At 40.3% G+C, this 26191-nt stretch overlaps 1 protein-coding gene across 1 annotated transcript; it reads left to right on the forward strand.

Annotated features, from left to right (window-relative positions):
- The first annotated feature begins 13129 nt into the window (after window positions 1–13129).
- Window positions 13130–21940, forward strand: LOC142942135 (single-minded homolog 1-like). The gene is made up of 11 exons (XM_076084343.1): window positions 13130–13678; window positions 15089–15171; window positions 15314–15403; window positions 15547–15655; window positions 16036–16121; window positions 16456–16655; window positions 16889–16995; window positions 17159–17306; window positions 19858–20014; window positions 20133–20517; window positions 20979–21940. The coding sequence occupies exons 1-11, from the start codon at window positions 13504–13506 to the stop codon at window positions 21710–21712; spliced, it is 2274 nt and encodes a 757-aa protein (XP_075940458.1). The 5' UTR covers window positions 13130–13503; the 3' UTR covers window positions 21713–21940.
- The last annotated feature ends 4251 nt before the right edge of the window (window positions 21941–26191 follow it).

Below are 26191 nucleotides of genomic sequence, written 5' to 3' on the forward strand. Positions count from 1 at the left end.
GAAATGAAATATAAAAAAGCAATTAGTCACTTAAGGACACATTGGCAGAGTCAACATTTTTGTGAAATGAGCACAAACTCTAAAAACAGATAACACAGTTCACCTGAATTTTGAATTTGGATTATGTGACAAATGCAGAAATTAAACATAAGAAATTCCGTTCATTACGGTGAGGATTCAAGTTTTGATTGGTAAACTATTCTTTTTCTTTTTTTAATAATACCATTACTCAGAAAACATCCCGACATGAGTTGATATCAATCTAGAGTTGAAGGCCTGTAGTTGCATATTTTGCTCTGCTAATGTTGAAGGTTAATTATTGAAATGGGTCATGGTTGGGATTCAAGGGGGCCCACACTGGACTTTTCCTTTTGGACCCCAAATTACACCCCACGTCCACCCCTGTTGAGCAACATGGCAGGTCCAACCCTGAACATGCAGTTTCAGTGTAAATGTGTTGCTGAAGGAACGTTATAGTGTTGCATATTCCATGTTTCTATTTTTCCAATTGACAATTTATTCCTTCTACTATCTAAACTGACAATAAACATTTATGTTTTCGATGACATTTGCGTTGCCCTTTTCTGTTAAATCAATTAAATAAATGCTGCTGCCTTAGCTGTCAGGAGGATAGTGTTGGTTATGTAGCCGTACAAAGTATAGGCTTGACTAGAGGGCAGTCTTGGCTTTGTCAGACAAAATATAAGCTGGACTGTGTGTGTTCCAGTGATTTATTCAGCTCCCCTGCTGAATGCCATGTAGTGGCTGGACACCCCGCTGGCCGCAATGACAGGCTCCATAGCAATCTGCCAGAGGCACAGCAGGACAAGACAAGCTCCCAGCTTCTGTTCTGTGTCTGAAACTGCATATCCATCCTATTGCTTTCTCCCCAACATCTCTCTCTCTCTCTCTCTCTCTCTCTCTCTCTCTCTCTCTCTCTCTCTCTCTCTCTCTCTCTCTCTCTCTGCACCAACCGGTGAATAATAGCTTGTGCTGCTGCAGCTTAATGGTGCAAACCATTGCATTTCTATCTATCGTTATCATCCATCTGTAAGTATAATTAGAGTAAGTACAGCCTCTACTCTGTATTTTACATTCTGCGCTACCAAACATGGAAGAAAATCTGCTGTTTTAATGACAATTAATTCATCTTATTTATATATTTTGACTTCTTCTGTGATGATAGCAACAATTGGAAAAGAAAAAACACAACCCGCAGTAAAATGAATTGGAGTAGATTCATTTTGCCATGGAAAACATTATGCCGACACCGTGCCTCTGCTCTGCGCATATCCCTTCCCCATTCTCTCCACTCGGCCAGCCATCACTCCCTAATGACAGATCAATCACTGCGACCATATGTGGTGATGTCATGTTCCTTGAGAGTGAAAGGTCGGGGCTGGTTGTGTCCATCTGCCTGGGTTTGTGGAACATTCCAGTGCTTTAACATTTGCATGGCTGTCAGATAGACAATAAAACCTAATCTCCCTTCACTGAGCTGAAAAAAAATGAAGCTTGTGTGAAATAGCAGGTCTAAAAAAGGTCTCTATCTCCTTGAATATATAGGAAAATGAGGATTTGTCTTGATCTTGATTATATATAGTCTTTAATAAACTTGATTATGTAGAACTTGAGTTTCTTATCTATGAGCCACAGGATTAAAAGTGTATTATGGAATAATGATGAAAATACTTAAACTGTCTTGAAAGCAAACGCTTGCTTGCAGGGACCTTTAGCTTCTTTTAATCATCAGCACACAAAATGAAAATAGTAGTTATCACACGGACAACGGTAAAGAAAAAACGAACACATTTAAATACAAATATATAGTGAAACACTGATGTTGTAATACATTGTATCACAGTGCATAATGCTGTTTTTTTAATAGTACACAGGCTGAACAGCATATAAATTAGCTTTGAATGTATAACACATGGTGCACACACAGACACGCATGTGTGTTATCCCCCGGGATACATCATCACAGAAGTGGGACAGCCCCAAGCAACACACAACTCTTATTACACCTCCTCTCCTGCTACACGTGCCACGGAGCAATTACCACCATTAAACTACTCGCCACCTGTTAACTGCCATGTAAATATTCATCTGCAGCAGGGAGAGCGATTCAGCCACTGGTCTGCATGGAAATGACTGGTCCATTAAACAGCCCAGTGACAAGTCAATGTTGATGGACAACAAAAAAAGAAATAAAGCCTATAGTGAGCTCATGAAATGTAAATGCTGCGTTACCACGGGAAAACAAAGCATGACGGGGGTGTTACTACAAACATTTGCATGATATGTGTAAAAGGAGGGTTGATGCTGTTGCTACCGCTGTTGTTGGTTGGTTAGTGCCTATAAATAAATACTGTAGGCCTCTAAACACATAATACTAGTTGGCGATGAAGAACATAACTTTCCATAGGGGTACAGCCTCACGTGGAAGCATTTACCAGTAGGTGAATTAAAATGTAAATGGGAGCCATATTTGCAGTATGCTGGAGTATAGAGGCTGCATGTTCAGTCTGTCCGGTGAAAGGTATGAAATACAGTGAAAGCTTTTTTTAAGGATAAGAATTGTGTTATGGTGTTGTTCAAATACAGTTTAATTAACCAAGTAACTGCTACTACAAGTCATTTTACTACTTCCAAGGCTGTAGCCAGTGTTTTAGAAAGACTTAGGCTAGTTAATTAATTATTTAGATTTTGCTTTTTTTCAGTTAACTTTTCAATTATATTTTCCGTTCGTTTTATTCCCCAACATAAAGGTCTAAATAGTGTTTCAAAGCTCTCTACATTTTGCCAATAATGAAATTCTGGTGGAGAAATGTTGACTTACAGTAATCACATTTACATATACTGAGTTTAAAATCCAATTCAATTCAAAAAGTATGTAGAATGTAAACTCCCCTAGAAGACAAAATAAAAATCGCAGAAAATATTAAAATATCAGTGGGATGTTTTTTTCTCAATTTCTGCTTTAAACACATATATATATGCAGATAAAAGAAAATATTTTTCCATATGAAACTGTTAGATGAAACTTCAGAGTCAACATACCTTAATTAAAATTCAGCAGTTTCACAGGAAACTATCACAATTTAATAAAATACAGAAGTTGTTGTTTTAATTACTGCAGTAGTTGAATTACATGTTTAGAGCACTTTAAGGACCAATCAGTCCATTGTTTTAGTTTAAAGAGTGTACTTGCATTGTAAGCTGCATTTCTTTCTATCCTGCTTTTAAACTATAGGCTGCTAGGTAAAATAGTTTTCCAGCAATAGTTTACTTCAAGTTTAAAATGTTACCAGTATCCCTTCATAGAATAATAGTCATCTTAAGTTCTTAGTTAATGTTTGCAATTTTCATTTATTTCACAGCTCTTTTCTTTTATTATATTCATTATTTATTCTTTCTTTTTTTTAGTGGTGTCTCTGATGTGTCTTTTTCTTGTTTTCTAATAAAGTCAGACATTGACTGTCAGTCATCAATCTTGATAACGGTTGTTGGACTGTGTAAACACCGGGAATAATGAGTCCAGAACTTTATTGTTCTATCAAGTCTGTAAATATATATATATATATATATATATTCAGACAGTAATTTTTCTTTTTAATTGTTCTAATTGTACTAATCAACATAAGCATACAAATAGTGAATACACATATCTGGAGCTACACAATCCTGACGGCTAATCTAATACTTTTCCCACATCATGTCATCATATCTAACAAATGTAATGTTAAAAAAAAGACTTTAAGTATCAGATTGAATGTTTAAAATTGTTCATTTAAGCAGTTCCAAGGCACTGCATGATGAATAGCACTGCTTCACAAGTTCTTATCAAGATACTGTTGCTTTACTTTACCGCTGTATGTCTTTCTTCAGCTCAAGCTTTTACTCTTTGTCTGCTACTGTCTAGACACCAGGACACCCAAAACCTGTGCATATGGATCTAAACATGTGGAGTGCCTCATGTGCACAGGCTCCAGTTCAGCACCCAGCGCAATTCGTTCGGGGTTGAAAGTAAAGACCCATGACAGGGAGGTGTTTTAACATGCGGTTTGTAAATCAATATAACATTAAAAGGAACTGCTTTTATGTGTCTCACAACTCTCCAGCTCATGTTTTATAGGCTTTGTGGTGTTTAGAGCTATATCTAACCTCTTAGGTAAATCTGTAACCTGCACAGATGAAAAAGATTTTCCCAGATTGGATTACACTTTATGCAACTGGATATTATCAGCCAGTAATGCCGTTATATAGAGAGAAAGAAGACTCTGTGTGTTTGTGCCATTTACGTATTTTGCCTCCTTTCCACTTTAACATGCTGGAAGTATGTTATCTTGAGAAATGTCCCGCTCTGCCCTGATAAGGTCTCGTCCCGATTATCTTTTATCCTCAGTCTTTCAGGGATGAGACCACATCTGTCTCCAGTCACTATTTGCACGCTCTTTCACCATAAAGTACTCAGAGTCACACATGCACACCCGCATAAACACACACACATCCTCCTCCTATCTCATGCCTAATTCAAACCTGCCTTATGAGTCCCCTGACAGATCCACACAGAGTCAGCTCAACACATGCACACGGACATTCAATCACGAGAAAGCAGCACGGGCAACATATAAATCCATCTAGGAAAGCATCTTCCAGACCGTTCCCAATGTGAATGAGATGTCCCAAAGCCTTGTGCTGTTATCTGGCCTCTGCGAAGGCATGAATGTGATCTATACCCCCCTAAATGTTGCAGGGGGAGGTTTTATAAGCACATTGTAAATCCTATGGCTTGTAGTTTTCTTACAACTCCTCACATTCTGTTTTGTTTTCCTGCATTGCAATTATATTCAAGAAAACATATAGATTTACATTGTATGTATATACAATTGTCGCTAAATAGCATACTAAGCAAAATACAATACAAACCTTAAGAAATATTTACAAGTGTTTGACTTTGTCTGAATGGCTGTCAATAATAGATTTCAGTCTCTCCTTCGATCCTTTCTTACTGTCAATATAGAATATGTAGTTCACCATCAAGTCTGACCAGTCTTGGCAGGTCTGATGTCCGTGTCTGCTCTCTACAATAGCTGGTTAGCCATGTCTGACATCTGTGGCTCCCCACCGTCAGGGTGAATGCCAGACGGAATAATGCACCAGGGCGCCACTATCACTCTGCTCTGCCTCTTCTGGTCTCGGGATCTGTGATGTGCTACAAACATTTTAATGGAAACACCTTGAACCTTTGTTGTGAGTGACTGTAATAAATATTTTTCATAATTATCACAGGACTTCTGATGGTCACTTGTACCCGACTCCGCAGATGAACTCAGCTCTATGGAGCGTTCTAGCGTCTTTAAGTCATTCCTTTGTTTCTTATGGCCTTAAAACTTCACTGTTTTGGTTCACTCTCACTGCTTTCATCAGCTTTGTTTTTGGCTGCAGCAGGCAGCTAAATTCAGTGAAAAAGCTCTAAACACTGACTGTATGCTGTCTGCCAAATAGTAGACAGTTACAGTGAGCTGAACATAGTGGAGCATTTAAAAGTCAAAAAGGTTGCTGTAGAGCTAAATTTAAAGGCTAAAATGATAGTTAATTTTGGCCTTTTATTTATTAGGTGACTAGGAATGTGCCTCCAGAAGAATGCTGAAGTTGTTGGATGTAAAGCACACAGCTAACATAATCGCTGTATCAACTTAAAGGGTAATAATACGTCAGAGTTGTGTTTACACATTGTTTCCACTGCCACGATGCGGCCAAAAAAATATTGTTACTGTAAAGTTATTGCAGCTTTGAGAAATTTAAGCTTTTCTAAAACGCATTATTACAGCTATTTACACAAGCACTGATGCTATAATTGCTAATCATAAATGTAATGGGAATGTATGAGGCTCCTACATGCTACAGCTTCAGAATTGTAATAATAAATAATAAGTAAAATAATGCAGCTGAACTTTGAGGCAGCACATTTAAATCAAAAACGTATTTCTACCTTTAAAATCAGATTCGATAACAACCCTTAACTTAATCAAGCAAATAAGGTCTGTAAATCGTCAGCCCCACAGCCTGCCATAAAAGAGTTTGTTTGCTGCCATTAATCCTTCAGAAAGAATTTACATAAGACCAGGGGTGTGAGTTTCTTACACACGCTGATGCCATGTTGGTGCTTCTGTCATTGTGGAAGAATAATCTCTGTCCTTCCCTCCACCGCAGGCTGCTGACCCCTGGCTGACCCCTGGGCCAGCGGCTGGGGTGTTAATGTTCACCCTCACCGGGGTCGCACCCAGCGTGTTTATTTTATGACACAGGAGAAGGGACCTCAGAAGGGAGTGTGGCCTCAACACATTGACCCCCACAACCATTAGAAGGAAGGTTACTGAGCTGTAAAAACGGCCCTTTCTTATGCCTGAGTCATGTAGTTACACTGGTCTGTGCTGATGCTCTGGTGTGGCTACTGTCCATCACAGTAGCATAACGAAAGAATGCTCCCATGTATGCCCTGATGAACAAAACCAACTCTGTTTTACAACGCAGACTTCAGAATTATAGTCTGTGTTTACCTTCACGTTGTAGACCCATTTCAGTTCACTGTATTTTAATGCAATTCAAATCTTCATTGTTCCTTATGGGAAATTTGGTTTACAAGCAGAGTTTAAAAAACACAACAAACCACCACATTGCATGCTATGCAAACATGCACCAAAGACAGTAGAGGCTGTTGAGTTATGCGCCAGAGCTGTTTTGCATTTTTCGTCATGCTGTGAGAAGAAATCAAAACAAAACAACGATGACAAATTTCATAGTTGATCAAACTGACATTTGCTCAAAGCCTGAGTTTCCCTTGTGGCAAAAATATTTGCGTAAATGCACATTTGCATTTGTTTGAACGTGAATGTAAGGGTGTTTGAGAGTCTGTGTGTGTGTGTGGCAGTATTGTGCAAGAATCACTCCGGAGAGAATCCGCCGCCCACATTTCCAATTCTGCTCAATTTCAGCAAGAATCTCAGTAATCCCGCTGAAGAGCCGCAGTTCTCCCACAGTGACATCCCATAATGGCACTAACACCAGAGTGGTGGGCACCCAGTTACGACTCCCAGGCTCCATTCGGTGCACGTTCCCAATCCCCCAACCTGTCTGTATGCAAACAGAGCCCCCTCAGAGGAGAACACTGATCTGGCAGCCTTTCACTGAGCCCTGTGTAGACATATTTAATGCCTCAATAACCACTGCTTAAGACAGAGTGATGAACGCTAGAGGCTTTCATTACCACAAGAACTTTATCCTTGTGTGTGTGTGTGTGTGTGTGGGTGTGAGAGAGAGAGACTACAGTATGTACCTAAATAAGCGTTCCACTGTCATTTACCATTGGGAATGTCAAGCTGCTGTTGTTTATATGGCACCGCCTCTGTTGCACCACGAATTTGGTGATTTTCTTTCATGAATTAACAAGGCTCAGCTATTAGAGACGCCACTAATCTGTTTTTCAGCTCTACAAATGTATTTTGTGTTTAACATTTTACAAGTTGTAGACAGTAGCATTGAAACTCAAGGTGATTGAGGTCAAATTCAAGGTGATAAAAAAAGAAGCAGTTACAAAATGAAAGGGGAAAATACCATTGGATTTGGATAAAAATAATGGTATTACGTTGATAGGACCTTTTTTTACCCTTGTTTCCATGAACCTATCAGTGTCTGGGAGGTGCAGAGGCAGCTGGAGAGCAGGGTAAATACAGTTAGAACTGTGTCACAGCATCAGCGCTGCAGCTTATTGGTTCCTCACATATGTACACACTCTGAGACGGAGCAGGAACACAGGTACAGAACATGCACACAAACATAAGGCTTGATATGCATGTGAACTGAAAAGCAAAATAGGAATTCATATTTCTTATCGGGAAAAATATAATGTTGTGACTTATGTTATAAAGAAAACGGTTAGCATTTAGACACAAATCTTTCTCACTTGGCATTAGCTTCATTTATGGGCTATTTCTGATTTTCTTCCACTTTAGCAATGATGACAAGAACACCCAAGAGGAAAGTCTCTCTCTCTCTCCCCATCTCCCCAGACACTCATAAGAGAGAGAGAAAGAGAGAGAGAGAGAGAGAGCGCTCGTGGAAGGATCAATTTGTCTGCACAGGAAACTGTGTAATGTTAATCACAACTTTAATTTGGGCTGAATTAGCATTTTGATGAACTTGCGGGGCTGACTCGTGTACTCCAAGCACCTTCAATCGCAGCGCACAGAGGAAATGGCAGCGTGGTTAATTAACACTCGCACACAACAGATGGGCTCAGTGAAGGGCCTGACAGAAAGAGACACAGAGTGCGAGAATTGATGGGAAAGAGTCACTGCTAATGGGAGAAAAAGAACACAATATAAAATGTCCAACCATCACTGTACAAATAAAGTGGCTGGTTCAAAACTAACAGCTAAAGAAGGCGGGGAGTACTAAATAATATTTCAGTCTTTTAGGGGAAAACACAACACAAAGAGTCAGTAATAGCTTACAGAAAACACAACTGGCAAATCTTGGTCAAACATGCAGCCTGTTTACATATGCCCGACCGTTTCAATCTCGGAGCACAGAGTGTAACCCAACATGGTGCATCAGTCTCATTGCTTTTCTCGTTCTGTGTTTTTCATCTCTCTTTCCTCTTTTTAACATCTTGTTGCCATTTCCACAATATCTCCTGAATTTTCCTTACAGTTTTGTATGTCTCTTCACTTCCACATATAGACACTGTAAATCTCTCCTACTAGTCTTATTCCCAGTGTATATGATCTAACATCTAATCAAGTTATTTGAATCTGTACTGGCGGTTTATTAGTCCATCACTATGAAGTTATGGGGAGTGTATAAGAAAGGGACATATGAGAGGAAGTGGAGAAGAGGTTATTAATCCAAAGGTGGATCTCCAAGGCAGCGTGGCCAACCCGACAAATTAAACTACTGTATGTGGAAGACATGGGGCAGTACGATCACTTGTGGTCAGCTCAATGCATATGATGTCAATTTCAAAACCTACAAAACCATTTTCATTACCTCCGCCAAGGAGGTTATGTTTTCAGTATTGTTTGTTGGTATGTTTGTCTGTTTGTCAGCAGGATTGTGGAGAAACTACTAAACCAATTTTCATGAAACATGGGGGAAGGGTGAAGCATAATAAATTACCAAATTCACATTGCTATTTTCACGATTTCCATGTTAACTTATTGTTGGTCTTCCAGGTTTGATTTAGTTCATAAATGCAATACTTTTTGGTGGCCCATTTTCCAATGTAAGCTTTCAAATCAATGCTCACAAAGCACTTCTGATGAAAATTTGCCTAGCAAGGTCTTGGTAGGCTATCATCCAGAATGACTGGTAAAACAATTCTTGAAAGATGGGTTGGTGTTTAGTTTTGAAAGCTAAAAAAGAGAACACCAATTTTAAACATCAAAGTCTGCTTACAAGTCTTAGGGAGGGCTTCTTCATGCAGTATGTGTACAAAGCCTTTTGTGGGAGTTGCTAAAAAGTCTGTTGAATTGCTTCAAGTGATGTCACTTGGGTCAACAACGGCTGAAGACTACGAGTTTGAAAATTAGAATAATTTGGAGGTGTGGAGTTAGAAAGATCTGATCTTCCTAGACATCTTAAGCTCCTTATCTCTGCTTGAGGCTAGCGACTCAAGGCTAAATTTGCCACTACCAGCATAACACACCAAAAGTGAGTTGCATTGTGGGTAATGTAGGCACCAGGTTTTAACAAGGAAGAAGAAATGTGTGGAAGTAAAAAGACGAATCTCTGGTTCCGCTTGCTGCATCGATTTATCCTTTGATAACGATCCTTCTTTAAAACTGTACATCTGAGAGACGGGTACCTCAGAACCGCAGCAAACCTGTCAAAAACGGTCTAGGTCTATAGTTTCATGTCTCAGTGTTGTGTGATGTCCTCTGGTTTCTGCTGGTTTATTTTAGCTCACCAAAGCAAATTCATATCAACTACATTGCAAAGGCAGATATTGAAGGAAGATAATCAAGTACTGAATCGTATTAAATCTTCACCCTATCAACTTGATTGGAAGCCACTAGAGGTAATGGAGAAAATATGCTTTTTAAAGTTATTTTAAGTGCCTTGCTCAAGGGCACAATCACTGGCCCTGATCATGAAACAGAAGCTCATCCTGTGAGCTCGTTAGAGGAAATGATGCACCGCACCATATTCATCAATTAGTGCCGACCTTCACCCTCTCACCTCCTTTCCACCTTTTCCTCAAATCCTTTTCCTAAATAACCTTCACTAACCTGCCCCCTCCCATAACTATGGGGAGAATTTCAGGCCCGGCTTCCCACTGAGAAGCGTGATTTGTAAAACACAATAAAAATGGAAAGACGGGTGAGACTCGTGGCGAGGGAGGGAGGTAGGGAGGGGTTGGAAGGACAGCAAAGCGAGCTCCCCTGTTGTGGCGGCCTGTGGTGGGGCATTAACAGGATGTCCGTGCAGGGTAAATCTTCTAGCAGCCGATCGGAGCTCTAGCTCACCTCAGAGAACTTCCCTGGCAGGCTGTCACTCACTACAGAGGGGGCACTGATGATAGCAAGCTGCCTTAAGCTTGATCTGTAGGTGCTGAATCTCCCTTAACAATGACTGTTTTAATTGTAAGAATGTTTTGTTTGCATACCCATTCAAAAAAAGCTTTAGAGCACCAATGCAGGGAGAAGGATCTATGAAGGCAAAAAAACGCGGTGACCTCTGACCTGTGGATGGCTGGGTAAAACATAGGAAGGAAATGAGATCTAGTGATGAGGGATTCGTCACAGAGAGAGATGTCAAGTAGAACTGAGCTTGTGATAACTTCAAAGACTTGATAGGTATACCTCTTTAGAAACATCAGATGTGAAGGATGCAGTAACTCTCTCTCTCTCACACACACAAGCATACACAAAAGGAAGGAGACAGTAGGAGTGTCTCCAATTATGGCTGGATGCAGCATCAATTTATGGGCTAATTATGTGCGTAATGAGCTCACCGCCATGCGTCCGCGCCCCCGTCACCGCGCCCGCTGCTCTAACCCCCCTACCCTTCCCCCCTCCATCTGAGCGCTCGGTACCTAATTAAAAAACTACATGCACCGAGGCACTCTCATCTGATTCCCACCATGGAAATTAATCCTCAGATAAACGTGTTTGACGGACACCAAACTATTGGACGCGGCGCACTGCTCTCTCAGCCGGGTGTAGGCCTAAACTGTTTTGCATTTGGCTTTTTAAAAAGATGAAAATCCCAACTTCTAAATAGCCCAACGGGTTGGGTTTGATGAAAGGGAAAATTTAAAATATCATCAAGTCCAGTTGTCTGCATGCGCAAAAAAAGCATGCAACCTCAACATTTAAATTTCAAATTTAAAGTTTACGAATAATTAGAACCTCTGCCTGCTTAAATAGCGCCTTGGTGTTTGAGAATAACCAATAATAAACCCATTCTGAACCAAAACGTGTTTGAATCCTGAGGGAGGAAATCCCTCAGAAAGCAAGTGAAATATTTAGTGTTGCAACTAAAACAGATGAACAGGTCATGTTTATGTCGGTTGTAAACATTTTTGTAAAATTAAAGAGACCTTATATTATTGAATCAGAGAGAGGATTGAATGTAGGATTTAAGGCCTATTCGTTAGACAACAGCAGCGGCACGAGTAGACTTCAACCCTTTTTTTCCGTAGCGGTGACATTCTTTCAATCATTTATCCCCCTGTTGTGTTTGTGTTTTTATAACATCCCCTGGACCTGTTGAGGAAATGCAGTTTGGCCATGCAAATAAAGAAAAATTGTTTCGTCTTGATTACATATTATGACACTCGGATTATTTACCATTTAGGTGTCATGTAAAACAGAAAACTCGTGATATGAAATGTGAGGAAACTAAACAAAATTGTTGATGTTACCTGATTTAACTGTGACAATACATTACAGTTTTATTTTTCTCTGGAATAAAAAAGATCTTTGTTTTATTCTGGATATTTTCCTTAAAATAATCACCGGCTGCAGTCTTTTATTGAATGCAAAACATTCCCTTGAAGTGCATTTTATGAAGATGTATCTATTTATTGCAGCTTCATCCGCGTGATCTCCAAGTTAATGACAAAAACACAGCATCTAAGCTGATTTCAGGCACGGTCAAGCGCCGCGCATACCTTGCAGTACCAAGCTGACGCCCCCGATAAGAGTCCAATCACAAAATGACTTTCAGCAGTTCTATCCAATCAAACCGAGATCGGCGCACGGTGGGCGGGTCCAAAGCAGCTCCGGAGAGGGACATTGAGATAGTTGAGGAGAGGAGGCTTGTTGGGCATGAATGCCACTCGTTGCGCGTCCTTATAATTTGGAGAGGTGTATGCAGCGCACGGCCCGTTCGCCTTTCCAGGTGGAAATCCAGGAGGAACTGAGACCAAACTTAACTGGGACGACTGGTGAACTCGGTTCAGGACAGGTGAAATTCCCAGCTGGCTGCCTGCAAGGCCCACAGGATCGATTCACGTGTAGGAAAATACAGTGTATCTCAGCGCGGGTAGGAATACTGCAAATATATACGTCTCAACAAATCTGTCAGATATACTAGATGTTAAAACGTGTTATTTTATTAAAACAAGGGGGGAAAACTGTAGCGTTGTTAGATTGTGTCACAGTTGTTGTTGTTTTTTTGCACTACTGCAGTGATCCGCCGTATGATGCGTTGTTTCGTTATTCTGAAGCAACAGACAATGCAGATTTATTTCACCTCATTGACAGAAGTTTTACTGGTCTTAAGATAAAAAGTAAAGGCTGGCTTGGTGGCTAAAATGGCATGAGACGGTCATGTTTGAAGTGTGCCCTCACGCAGGGTGAGCTTGTTTTAAAAGTCAAAAGTTGTTTACATCTCTTCATGAAATTCAATTACGCTCTTGTACACCGTGTTGTCTCTTAATGTACAGTTTTTAATATTGTTGCTGCTTTTCGTAGTAATGCTTCTGTTAAAAGCCGAGCATGTCCAGGTTATACCCTCTTCAATAAATTAGACATTTGTTTTCATAAAATATTGATGTGTAAATGTATCAATAGTGTTGTTTTTCCTGGTCAGCTCCATCTGATCTGCAGGCCTGCACCAGATTTAATTAAAAATAACACAAGAGACAGTGGCATCAAGGTCGGTCTAAACGTGGTCATCTGCAGATCAACGTGTCATAATAATGTTTTTTTTTTTTTCTTTCTGTGTTTTGCAGGTCATGGATGCGATACCGCAGTACCGTGGAGGTTTGACTACAACCAGTTGAAGTATCACTGACTGCCATCGGGAGTAGGCCTATCTAACAGGGATATTCTCACTTTTCTTTTGGGATTCGACATTAAAACTCCAGCTTTTTTTTATTTGATAAAAATCTGCAATGAAAAGGAGTCAAAGCGGAGAGGAATCAGTGAAACTGCTGATTTGAATGACCACCGTCTCATACAAGGAAGGATACAGTGAAAAGGCGCCGAAATGAAGGAGAAATCCAAAACGGCCGCAAGGACTAGACGGGAAAAGGAGAACAGTGAATTTTACGAACTGGCCAAAATGTTGCCTTTACCGTCGGCCATCACCTCTCAGCTGGACAAAGCCTCTATAATAAGACTCACAACAAGTTACCTGAAGATGAGAATTGTTTTCCCTCAGGGTGAGCGAAACCACATTAACAAACAGAAAATGTTAAGGGTCTTCGAGGGATAAAATCCCGTTATTATATATCATATCATAATATAAAATAAAATACATTTTCAAAAACTAAATAATATTCCGTTATCATTTAGTCCCACAATATAAATAGTTTTAAATCCGCAAATACAATATTATAGTTATCAATAATATCTGAAATATCAACACTACTGTAGTGATGTTATGGAAGATTAAAAAAATTATATAAAATTAAATTTCAAACGGATACTGTTAATATAGCCGCGCTCACATAACCACTTTAAGCCATAAATAAATATTATAGGAACATTACAGTCAGTTTTCACTGATCTGCAGGGAGTCTTTACAAATGGATCATGATCGAGTTTAATTCAGTGTGCCTAAAGAAGGCGATCATGCCACCATCTTTTATACAGGTCTCTACAGGCTTCTTTGACGGCGTGACTGAGAACTAGACATACCAATTATTTAAAAAACGGTCCGGCACGGCTTCTAATTACCTAAAGCCATGCACGAAGCTGGCGAGACACAAACAACCTTGCCCACGTGCTGTCATTACAGATATAATGATGTTTTGCTGTCATTACATGTAACATAAAATATATTTTTTAAGTATGAGGAAAAATAACACATGTCGTATTTTTTATATTATGTATCCAGGGTCCTTTTTCTACATCCTCTCATCTGGTGGGATTGATATTAAACTATGTCCGAAAGCGAACACATATTTTAATTTCCATTTACAGCAGCGCCTAATTTATTGATGATACCTGAGCTCACGAAATATCTCATGAAACAGAATGAATTTCAATGAGCAGCACTGGCTATATTTGCTTTGTTCGACTTACACTGAAAATATAGGCCTATACACTAAAGGATTTATTGACCTAAAAATCTGAAAGATGGCCATAACTGTGATTAAATATAGGATAGCATTACACATCTGGATATTCTGTTTATTTATAATAATAATAATGATAAAATAATATTTTCTGGAGCATCAGAATGAAATTAAATATCATCCAAGCATTTAATGTATGCCATCCCTCCAGATTGAAAGTCTATATTGCAGTTGTTATAAGAGACACATGACATTGTGCAACACCAACAGATTATCGATATTCATGTCTGCCGCCTGAACAGGTGACAGACAGGAATGGACACTGTAAACGCCTAAACACTAAACAGGCCTTTTTGCATGCCTCTGGCTGGAGGGTGAGTGTGTGTGTGTGTCCGGCCTTTTTCAGAAGCATAATTATAACTATAATAATAATAATAATAATTAAATATCGTAATGCTTTTTTTCATTATCGATATAAAACACGTCATCTTCTCCATTTCCTTATAATGTCATGCAGCAGCCAAACAACATTCCTTATTTCACTGTCTACAGGTTTGGGCGAAGCTTGGGGTCATGCAAGTCGGACAAGATCTTTGGACAATATTGGACGAGAGCTGGGAGCTCATTTACTGCAGGTATATTATTTATTATGTATTATTACCGATTGTTATTTATTATTATTATTATTATTATCACCGTAATAACTATTAATTATCTGCAAGACAGGAATATGGTCGTGTGAAATAATGTTGAGAGGTAACTGTCGTTTATTTGCAGACGTTGGACGGATTCATCTTTGTTGTGGCTCCAGATGGGAAAATAATGTATATTTCCGAGACAGCGTCGGTCCATTTAGGACTGTCTCAGGTCCGTTTGTACGATCACATTTAATTATTTACTGCATTTCTGCTAATCTCATAATTTAATACAAAAACATCGTGTTGAAACTGCTTTTGGAAATTAAGTCATCATAGTCTTTACCTGTTAATTACATGAGTTATTGTCAACAGGTAGAGTTGACTGGGAACAGTATTTATGAATATGTCCATCCTGCCGACCACGATGAGATGACAGCTGTGCTGACGCCACATCAGCCCTATCACTCACATTTCGTTCAAGGTAAAATACATTTCCTCCCTACAGTTTCCCAATTATACGTCGTCTGTTTGCAATTAATTAACATCGTACTATAACAGAGCATGAAGCTTATAAATGCAACGGATAACATATGCAAATGAGCTTAGAAATATGCTTTGGTATTCTTGCAGGATGCACTTTGATACAGTAAAAAAAGAAAGCTTAATATTGTATTTATTTTTTATGTAACGCCGTTGCATATATAAAATGCACTCGAGACTTGGAGTTTGTGTTTTTAAATAAGCAGACGCATGGCAACAGTCTATAGTCAGTTTTTATTTTTCTTTAATAGCTCCTATGAGAGTTTTTTAGTTGACTTGTATTTTATAATCAATTAGTTGAAACAGTGTTTCTTTCTTCAGAATATGAAGCGGAGCGCTCTTTCTTTTTGCGGATGAAATGTGTGCTGGCAAAAAGAAACGCAGGCCTCACCAGTGGTGGATACAAGGTAGTGAGAATGAAGCTTTGTCCCTGGCCTGTGGTATTAATTTACTATTTATAAATTAGCAACATTCTTAATTGCGGTAGAATAATTCATTAATTAATTTAATTGAAAAAAATGGAGACCGATATTCAAATGAATTTCCTTGCTCTTCATAGACTATTTTCCTTACTTTTACCACAGACATTATAATATCCTTTTGTATTTCTATAATATTGTATTTCAATAATAATTCTATATTTGTGGTCAGTAGCATATGCATCTATGAATCATGCCATACTACCCCATCTTCTTTATAAAGGAACATTTCAGGATTTCCTTATCTGTAATCTTCCACCAGGTGATCCACTGCAGTGGCTACCTGAAGATCCGTCAGTACAGTTTGGACATGTCGCCTTTTGAGAGCTGCTACCAGAACGTGGGTTTGGTGGCTGTGGGTCACTCCCTGCCGCCCAGCGCTGTGACTGAGATCAAACTGCACAGCAACATGTTTATGTTCAGGGCCAGTTTGGACATGAAGCTCATCTTCCTGGACTCCAGGTACGCAACCAGTTTGCTGTCCATGACAATAATTGTTTCTCTTGAGGTGTTTTCTTTCTAATCCAAAGTTCTTTATTGAGCATGTGTGCTTACTGTTAAGCATTAGGAGGGTTAAATGAGTTCTCCAAGAAACTACTAGAAATGTTGCCTGTAAAACATAAACAAAACAGAGAAACTGAGGTATCCCTGATAATTCTGCATATTCTAAAAACAACTGGTTAATTTCTCTCCAGGGTGGCAGAGCTGACAGGTTATGAGCCCCAGGACCTGATAGAGAAAACCCTTTACCATCATGTCCACGGCTGCGACATCTTCCACCTCCGCTGTGCACACCACCTCTGTGAGTTTCAAACCTGCACTATCATTCTTTTACAACAGGCTGGCCGACCTTCTTTTATCACAGTAACTGCTCAGACAACCTGCTGCAGCCGCCACATGCAGGAAATCACACACTGTTAAATACGTTAATCATGTCTTCTGTCTGATTCTTTCATCTCCTTCAGTGCTAGTAAAAGGACAAGTCACCACTAAGTATTATCGTTTCCTGGCCAAGCACGGTGGCTGGGTATGGGTCCAGAGTTACGCCACAATCGTCCACAACAGCCGGTCCTCAAGACCTCACTGTATAGTCAGCGTCAACTATGTACTCACGTAAGTCCCACTTAATATTCCCTTCTAAAAATCAGAGAGGGAAGAAGTTGAAAACTTGATTTAAGAATATATTCATAATACTTTGTGAGACATTTGTTCATAGAAAAAGGTACCACACATGCATACCAATTGGTTGGAATCTTTCATATGTAAGTGTGAATCAAGCATTTCAGATATAGGGTTGTTGAATTTATCCCATTTTGAACCGAAATCTCTTAAATCACAGCTACGTTAACGTAACACAAGGTATAAAGGGCTATGCTGGGCTAAAAGCAGCTGCATTTTTAATGGTGTTTGCAGAGGGAGGAGCATTGGTTATTTAACTAGATTAAGTATAACATCATATCATACACTCTTATGATCCATGCTTCTAGCTTCTGTGTCTCTTTGAGAAATCCTTCTCTTTACCCCTCTGTAGCCTCTCTGTAAAAACCCACCAAATAGTGTGGCTGCAGGGCTCAGGCAGTTGTTATGAGAGCACAAAGCACACTAAGGCCCTTTGAGACAGTAAGACAAACATCAGGGTTCAACCCCATCTAAAAACCTCTACTGTCACCATCGATCGGCAGTCGAAGGAAAGCAAAATCGATCCAACGGTGAACTAGGAATCAATAGCCATCTCATAGCTGTAGCGCTTGTTGGATTTTCCTTGTTAAGTTTGGTTGATCCACATGTGCTTTCTGTGTGTGTGTGGGGAGGGGGGTGGGGGGGGCGTGCGTGCGTGTGTGTTTGTGTCGTTGTGTGTGTGTGTAACACGGTGTGTGTGCGTTTCTCTGTATGTGCTTGCATGCATATAGCTGCAGTCTACCCATTGATATTTTTTCCAATGCAATGCAGCAAGGAGAAAACACAGTAACTGCATTAAAGTGACAGTGAATTTCCAATTGCATAATTAGCTCTAACACAGAAGTATCCAAAAGCTCACGTGCGGCAGGAGCACAAAAAAAACACCTACATTTAAAAACAAACAGCAATTCAATCACCTTGCCCTGACAGCATTTTACCCCAACAAGAATCCATTAATAAATCATGTTTGGAGGTTGGCTGGTGGCGTATTTCAGACACGAGGTGCTCTGACATTGACCCTGAGGTGGAATTCGGCTAACACAGCTGAGTTTGCACAAAGGCCCAACATTATTGGCTCAGACATAAGTCATCCAGGGCACAGATAGGATGCAGAACCAGCCACCGCAACTATACCTGCAAGAGCAAATAGCACTCACACTGTGTACTGGCTATCCAAACACAGCATTTCCCCCAAGGTGCTGTACATAAAGAATGGGTCATATTTAGAGTCATATTAAAGAGGCTGGCTGTGCAGGGTCGGGGATGGGCCACAGGGTTTAAAATGCCAGGCATCTGCTATTACATACTGTTGATGTGATAAGTTAAGAATAGGCTCATGTTTGCTGAACACTTGACACAGGAGCCTTTTCAGTCCCTCGACAGCGACACTTGAGTTCAGCCACAGGACAGTGGGTTAAAATGTCAAAGATGGTGCACAAGGTGCATGCACATATACAAGTAAAAAAGCCACCTGCATTACACAAATGTTTTTTTTTACTGATAAGATGCTTGCAAAGGAGGTCGAGTGCAGCGATAATGTACGTCCACATGCATGTGTCTGTGTGCGCTCACGCACTCGCATTGTTTTCTAGCTGGGTTCTGGCAATGGTTGCACGGCAGAAAAGAATGATTAACTTTCTTCGTGGTGTCTGTTATTTATCTCAGAGGTGGGAGGACTTTCTCTTGAATTTATCTGAAATGTTTTCACTTCTCATAGTCGTCACATCGCTCATGGTATAAAAAGTGTGTTGGTAAAATAAGTCTGTACAGTGAAGTTATCTATGTTCAATATTGACCATGACGTCTGCTGCAGACTAATTACTGATTATGTCACGAGACTGTAGAAGGAAGAAAGAAGGTCCACAGATTATTTGTGGAAAATGTTAGTCTAAAGGTTTGAGAAGCTCGGAGTTGATTAGGAAAACCTGGAGGGAAAGGTGAACAAGTAACACTATGCCCTCCATCAGCAACATTCAAAGTGTCTTTGAGCAAGGCACTCAACCATCAACACTGAGATAGCAGCTATGTGGAATTGCACTTAGTGCTGACAATGCTAACATACTGATGGTGTAATTTGTAGCAGTGTCACAATCTTAGTTTAGCGAGTTAGCATGCAAACGTTTGTGATCCGCACTAAACACAAGTACAGTTTTGGCTGAACGGAATGTCATCAGTTGTGCAGGATATCATAAATCAAAGTTTTGGATGAATTAAAATGTTGAGCTGCTAGAGGCGCGAAATAAAAAGTCAGGCTATCACCAAAGTTATTAATATGTATCCTGAGTAGCACATGAATTTGTTTGTACCAAATTTCATGGCAATCCACCCAATAGTCGTTGAGATATTCCAGTGTTGACCAAAGTGGTGGACTGACCGACATTGCCATTCCTAGAGCCGCTAGCATGGCTAAAAAGTCACAACCTGGATAAATATGGGTTCAAAGTTTTAGTTTTATCCCTAACATATATTTTGTTTGTGTCAAAAGGGATACTGAGTATAAGGGAATGCAGCTGTCTTTGGACCAAATGAGCCCCACCAAGCCAGCCTTCCCCTACGCTGACAGTCACGTTGAAGACAGGAAGAGCACCAAGTCACGTCTGACCCAGACGAAGGCCAAAGCCAGAGTGTCACCCTACCCGCAGGTAAAAAAACAACCTGTTTCATGCAGCTAAATCCAGAAAGGAGACGTGGTGCAGGCACAATTGATAGAAAGAAGTTCACAAACTCTCATAAACTGGATTTTCTTGTTTCTGTGAGCAGTTTTCAGCTTTCAATCCAGAGCGTTCAGAGTCAGACCAAGACAGCCAGTGGGGAGGGAGCCCGCTGACAGACTCTGCATCTCCTCAGCTGCTGGATCCCGGTGAGGCTGCGGAGGCATCTTGTGCCTACAGACTGTATCCAGACTCAGGCTCCCTGTGTTACAGCCTGGGTCTGTCAGAAGACGATCTCGCCCATGCCCAAACACATCCTCACACCGCCACCTGTGACCGCGTGCGTTGCCAGAGCGGTCGCTACTTCCTTGGAACCCCCCAGTCGGGAAGAGAGGTGTGGTGGGACGCCACGCGCTCTGTGCTCTCGCTGCCAAAATCGTCCGTGGAGAGCAGCGAGGGCTACGAAATCACATCCTACCAAGGAGCCATTCACGGTGAGATGTTAGGGTTGAGACCAGAACCATCTGTCTCTGAAAATAGCACTGGCCTAACTTCTTGTGGTAGCTGTTTTCCAAATGTTATTATGGGACATGCTAAGTTGTTTACGCCGTCCCTTGCCAGTGTGCCGATTGCTACCATCTGTTCAAAAATTGCCTGCAATTGAAAGCCAAATTGTTTCACATTTCACATCCTCAAACAGGGAAACAACCCCCCAAGACATTCAGTCTAACAGACCATGGTTTTATACCCTTTTAAAGCAAAACGTATGCATCACACAGGCAACTTATGGTGTTAACGATCAGCACTTAAAATATATGAAAAGAAGTATAAGATGCAGATCATGTTGTAAGTAGTTTTCACACACTTTGTAAATTCAGAATCAAATTACTTATTAACACAATGTAATTCATTAATTGCATTGTTTTGAAATGTGGCCATTGAACTCTCCTTGCAGGACGGGGCCACTGGGATGAAGACAGTGTAGTGAGTTCACCTGATGGAGGCGGGTCCACCAGTGATTCTGGTGAGCGTTACCATGGTGACCACTTCCGGGCAACCCCTCGAGAGCCCAGCAAGATGGAGACGCTGATCCGAGCCACGCAGCAGATGATCAAAGAGGAAGAGAGCCGTCTGCAGCAACACAAGGCTCCGCTGGACGTCTCAGGTCTCGCCAAAGCTCACAGCCCGTGTTTCACCTCCTCACTACCGCACCACTCCCAGCTCACTATGACCAGCGTGGTGTGCCGCGGCCCGGGAGCTCCCAGCACCTCTGAACGCCTCCATCACCAGGACAGTGTCAAATTGCTCGGTCCGCATGACAATGACGAAAACACGACCAGTCCGGCGTCTCTGTCTCGTCTTAGCAGCCCCAACTCTGATGGGATCCCCAGGGCGGCCCTCTCCCTCACCAAAGACTACATGCAGACGGATCTGTCCCCCCATCCTCCACAGCCGCAGGGGAGCCCGCTGCTCTATCCAGCCCAGGAGAGGCAGCCACTGGACAGGCAAGCTGCCTATGCTTTGAGCGGATACTCCCTGGAGCACCTGTACGACCCAGAGAACCTGCGGAGTTACTCGGGCATGGCCTGTGGGGGAGTCCAGTATGATGTGGCGTCCCATGTGAGGATGCAGGCCGAGCAGATGCAGGGACACAAGGCCACCTCAGTTATCATAACCAACGGGAGCTGACGATATCTGGTGTAGATGGGTCCTGTTCTCTAGATGAGGATGTTACAGTGGTGGTGCTTTATGCACATGCAAACACTGATCAGGCGCTTGATACAAATGGCTGGACAATTAAAAAAAAAAAAAAAAAAGAATAAAAGGTACCGGCACTGGGTTGATGCGCCCTTGGTGGCTGATTCAGCACAATTTGTCTTTGCCTGCCTTTGTATCATATCATTCTCTTTTCTTTATCATCAGAGGATGATATAGTAGCTAGTGTTCAAGAACCGATGTTTGGTATGCCACTTCAAATGACGAAGGTTTGCTCCATTACAAAGGAATATAGTGTTATTTTAATGGTGAACTGAATTCCCCTCCCTCCAAAGGAGACCTAAGTGTAGAGTCTGGTTAAACATCAAGCCAGTTTCTGTTCCAAACACCTCATGCACCATTGGTCATGCAAGTTAATCTGTCTCGGAAATTATTTCCAAAGGCAGTCGGAAAACGTGTTGTTCCATTACCCCTTTGCCTGAAAACTCAATTGGTCAGAGCACAATGTTTGACCCTAGAAGTGCAACATAGGAGAGGCGAGAGGTTCACTATTGTAAGATGTCAATGTTTCCTGGTATTTATTTGTCAGTGGGCTGTTTTCTGTATGTGTCATTTTTTTCTGTTTAAGTAGAATTGTTATTGGTCGCATAAAATTTGTTTTGGTGTTTGAATTACACCAATATAAGATACAAATTTGAAAAAGTGAAAAAACAGAACGAAAAACACGCTTCTGATATGTAAAAGTGTAAAATATGCAGGTCAACAACTGTTTTAATGTATATGTGAAATGCCCTGGCTTAGAGGGCAAAGAGAGTGTAAAACACAAAAAGACGTTTGTAATCTCCCCATGCCCTCTAAATATAGGCATTGTATGAATCGACTTACAGTTGGTGGTGAAACAATATTGTTTACATATCAGAGTATAATTTTTCCTGTTTTTACCTCACTTATCTGCCAAATTGTTAGCATATGTAGAGTATGGTTTTAAATCCTTAAATCCTGCTCTACATGCAATTGTTCTCAAAGAAAACCATCTGTTTTAGTTTTTTGTCATGACAGCCTAAAGGGTTAAAGTAATTATAGAAACATGTTGAATGTCTTTAGTTTCTTATTTAATTTATGATGTAAATATCTTATATACTTTTGAACAAGAAGTGACAAGATTATTTATTAATTGGTTTTAAAAAGTCTTAAATCTGAATACAGTTGCAAACAAATAACTTTTGTCTCTTTTGATTTTTGTTGCACAACAAAAGTTCCTCGAATGAACAGGCTCAGAAAATGCTGCTGCCTCAGAAAAACTCCATAATTGTAGACATATTGTAGATATATGTTGCTGTTGTTCATCCAATGTGAACAATCGTGCCAGCTTTATTCAAGGCATTTTGAGATGTATAGATGTAGATATAAATCTAGATTTACATAGACAGAACGATACTAAGTTAATTCGTTTTTATTTCCGTGTAAAGACAAACATTTGGAACCATCCCAAAACATTTTGCGATTTATCAAATAATACAACAAGATATATATATTGATAAAACTTCAATTTTATTTGTTGGTTTTGGTCTTTCCATGGGATTTGTTGACAATAATTAAAAATATAGAAAATCCAAAAGCTCATTCTTTGAGTTTCTTAGATGTACCCGACAACAAGAATTAAAGGAGGGCATTATTACAAACACCTTGTCCAAACCCCTCATTCAAGTAATTACAACAGCAAACTGCTAGTGTGACTACCGAGCTGTCACATTTTAAATGGACTTGCAGCAGCACGTTCCTGCTGTTCGAGGCAGTTGAACTTGCACGTTTAGCCGCTCTGACCTCTGCTCAGAGGCAATTTCTCTGCCATGTATTTTAATATATGTAAGTTATTCACATGTAGCTGGAGAGCTGGCCTGCCTCGCTGTCTAAGCTGTGAGGGACCTGGACACAGTCTGGGCCTGGATGCAGAGCTCCCATCAGTCACTGCTGACATGACCATGTGATGGTCTGCCAGATTTTACTGCTGCTGTCATTCCAGGAGGTAGAACTACAGCACCCTTTGGAAGGAAGTGTGTTGTGTGTGTGTGTGTGTGTTTCTTGCTGAGATACTTCAATAACAAGGGAGTTTTTCCCCCTTCTAAACACTGGGGCTTTTGCCTGATGTGCCCTGAAGGCTTTCACATGTAGAGTCAGCTACAAATGTGGCCAAACACTGGGCCTTTTGCCCAGACTATGTACACTAGGATACACCCCTCCACCCAAAATCCTCTCTACCTCAGTCTTATAGAGAGAAACAGGCAATTATAGAGCGTCAGAGAGGAAAATTAATAGTTTTCTCACAGATTTTGAGAAAAAACGGATAATAAAGAATAGGAGAGGTTGAAGAAGCACTTAGATCCAATACCACAAAATACTACATTACAGTCAAACCCCTGCACTGGAAATCTTGCCTAAGTAAAAGTATGCAAGTACTATCAATGTTAGTTGGATACACTTATATTACATTTATTACATGCATTATACTATAGCATAATTATAGATCAAATAATGTGTAAGCAGCATTTTTATGCTGTGGCATGGTCACGGTTTAAACTACTTTGTGTATTGCTGTGTTATTTAATCTATAATAAATAATCTTATTTTAGAAGTGATATCACGTTTTGTATGCCAAATCAGCATGCGCCACTCTCTAATAGGGCACCCTTAGACTTTGTAATTGGTGGTTTTATCAATGATGAATTCATAATTCACAAATGTTACACAGATCACAAATATGACTATATAAATACAACACTTCCCTCTGAAATGAAAGTAGAGGTAGAAGTATCAGAAAACAGAAATGTTCAAGTAAAGTAGAAGTATTTCAAAATAGTATTGTATAAGTACTGTACTTGAGTTACTATCCATCACTGTCAAATACAAAAAAAAAAGAAGTAGAAATGCATAATTTGGAGTAATTCAGAAGTTGCTGGAGAATAGCAGATGTTGGGACTAGAATCAAATAAATCAGCAATAAATTTAAAAAAAGGATCTTAAGATATGAAAGCAAGAACAGATGTGTTAGGTTAATTATTTTCTTACTCTCAGAAACCTCTCATGATGAACCACAGCGCTACAAAATTAAAGCATTTGCAGTTAATTGAACTACACTATGCTACTGCAAATAAAAAAGCATGCTTGAATCAGCTTTGTTTACACCACAAGGCATTTGCAGTTAGAGGAGATAAAGATGCTGGCTGTGTCATGCCATTGGCTCCATGTGGAAGTGAACTATGGAACCGCAGGAGCGAGATCCCAGGGTTTCACAACTGCAGTGAAAGAGAAATAGATCCTAACCTAACAAACAACCACAGAAGACAGGGGTGCAGGTGGCGAAGAATAGCCCATGAATGTCTACTTGAGTGATTTCAGGGCCAACATTGAGGAACAATTGTATATTCATACATCAATTAAAGTGTTCCCCCACTAGTGCCTCCATAATTCAACCTGGCGCTTAGTGAAGAGTCATCCTTATGAAGCAGCTTCAGACCATCGCAGATGAAAATGTGTCAATGTTTTTTCTCATTTTTGTGCGTTCTTTATGGCCTCTTTGAGAGTTATACAGAGTCTTATAATTTTTATTTCAGCTTGGAAATTGCAGCTTCTACATGTCCTGCCTCAAAAACCCAGTTGCAAAGTGTGAGGCCATGCAAACATCCTACTGTGTACTCAAAACATTTCCCCTGCAGCAATAAAATCGTCCACTTCTGCCGGTGAGTCACCGGCAAATGAGTCGACCAAGGGCAAGACAGCAGCACAGGACCTGGGAAAATCATTCAACCAGGGCGTTTAGTGACACCTCTATGGCAGACCTTGTTGCACCGTAGCCCATTTAGATGTTCTGATCGGGTGGACCAGGATATTGAGGTCATCCGGTCGATCTGATTGGCTGAGCCGGGAGACTGAGGTCGTTCTGCAAAGTGGAAAGGAAATAAGGTTTCTCTTTGTGTCACAGCACCTGAGTAAGGAGCGCTGCTTTGAAAATATGCCACTAATTACAGACGGTTCCTCTTGGTATTTGATGACTTTCTTTTAGAATTTCACCAGTTTTAATAAACATAGTTTGAAATGAAAGGATAAAAGACGTTATGTATTTATCTACAGCACAGAGGAATAAGTTATATCAGGCTTCAGCTACACAGACCATACTTGCTGGTTTTGATCCGTTTACAATAAGAACAATATAAAATATTTTAACACTTTATAAATGCAAACACTATTTCAAGTAGGATACAATGATGTCAGGGATTTTAATCTCACAGTCAAACTGCATTTCGTTACTTTAAGCATTCAGACAATTCATAACATTTCTGTTATCTTATTAATTTGTCGTGGGAAATCACCAACTCAGTATAAAGTTACCAGGTTTGATATTTTCATTACTGTATACTTCTCACAAAAATAGCAAAACAACTGGTGGCTGACAGT

This window comes from Anarhichas minor, unplaced genomic scaffold (genome assembly GCF_050575085.1).
Source record: "Anarhichas minor isolate MPS153535 unplaced genomic scaffold, ASM5057508v1 ptg000136l, whole genome shotgun sequence".
In the NCBI taxonomy this organism is placed as follows: Eukaryota; Metazoa; Chordata; class Actinopteri; order Perciformes; family Anarhichadidae; genus Anarhichas; species Anarhichas minor.

Excerpts from the sequence above, each read along its gene's own strand:
- LOC142942135 (XM_076084343.1), top strand. The coding sequence starts at position 13,504 with ATGAAGGAGAAATCCAAAACGGCCGCAAGGACTAGACGGGAAAAGGAG. Across the intron at positions 15,656-16,035 it reads TCACTCACATTTCGTTCAAG|AATATGAAGCGGAGCGCTCT; the intron begins GTAAAATACATT and ends TTCTTTCTTCAG. Across the intron at positions 20,518-20,978 it reads CTACCAAGGAGCCATTCACG|GACGGGGCCACTGGGATGAA; the intron begins GTGAGATGTTAG and ends CTCTCCTTGCAG.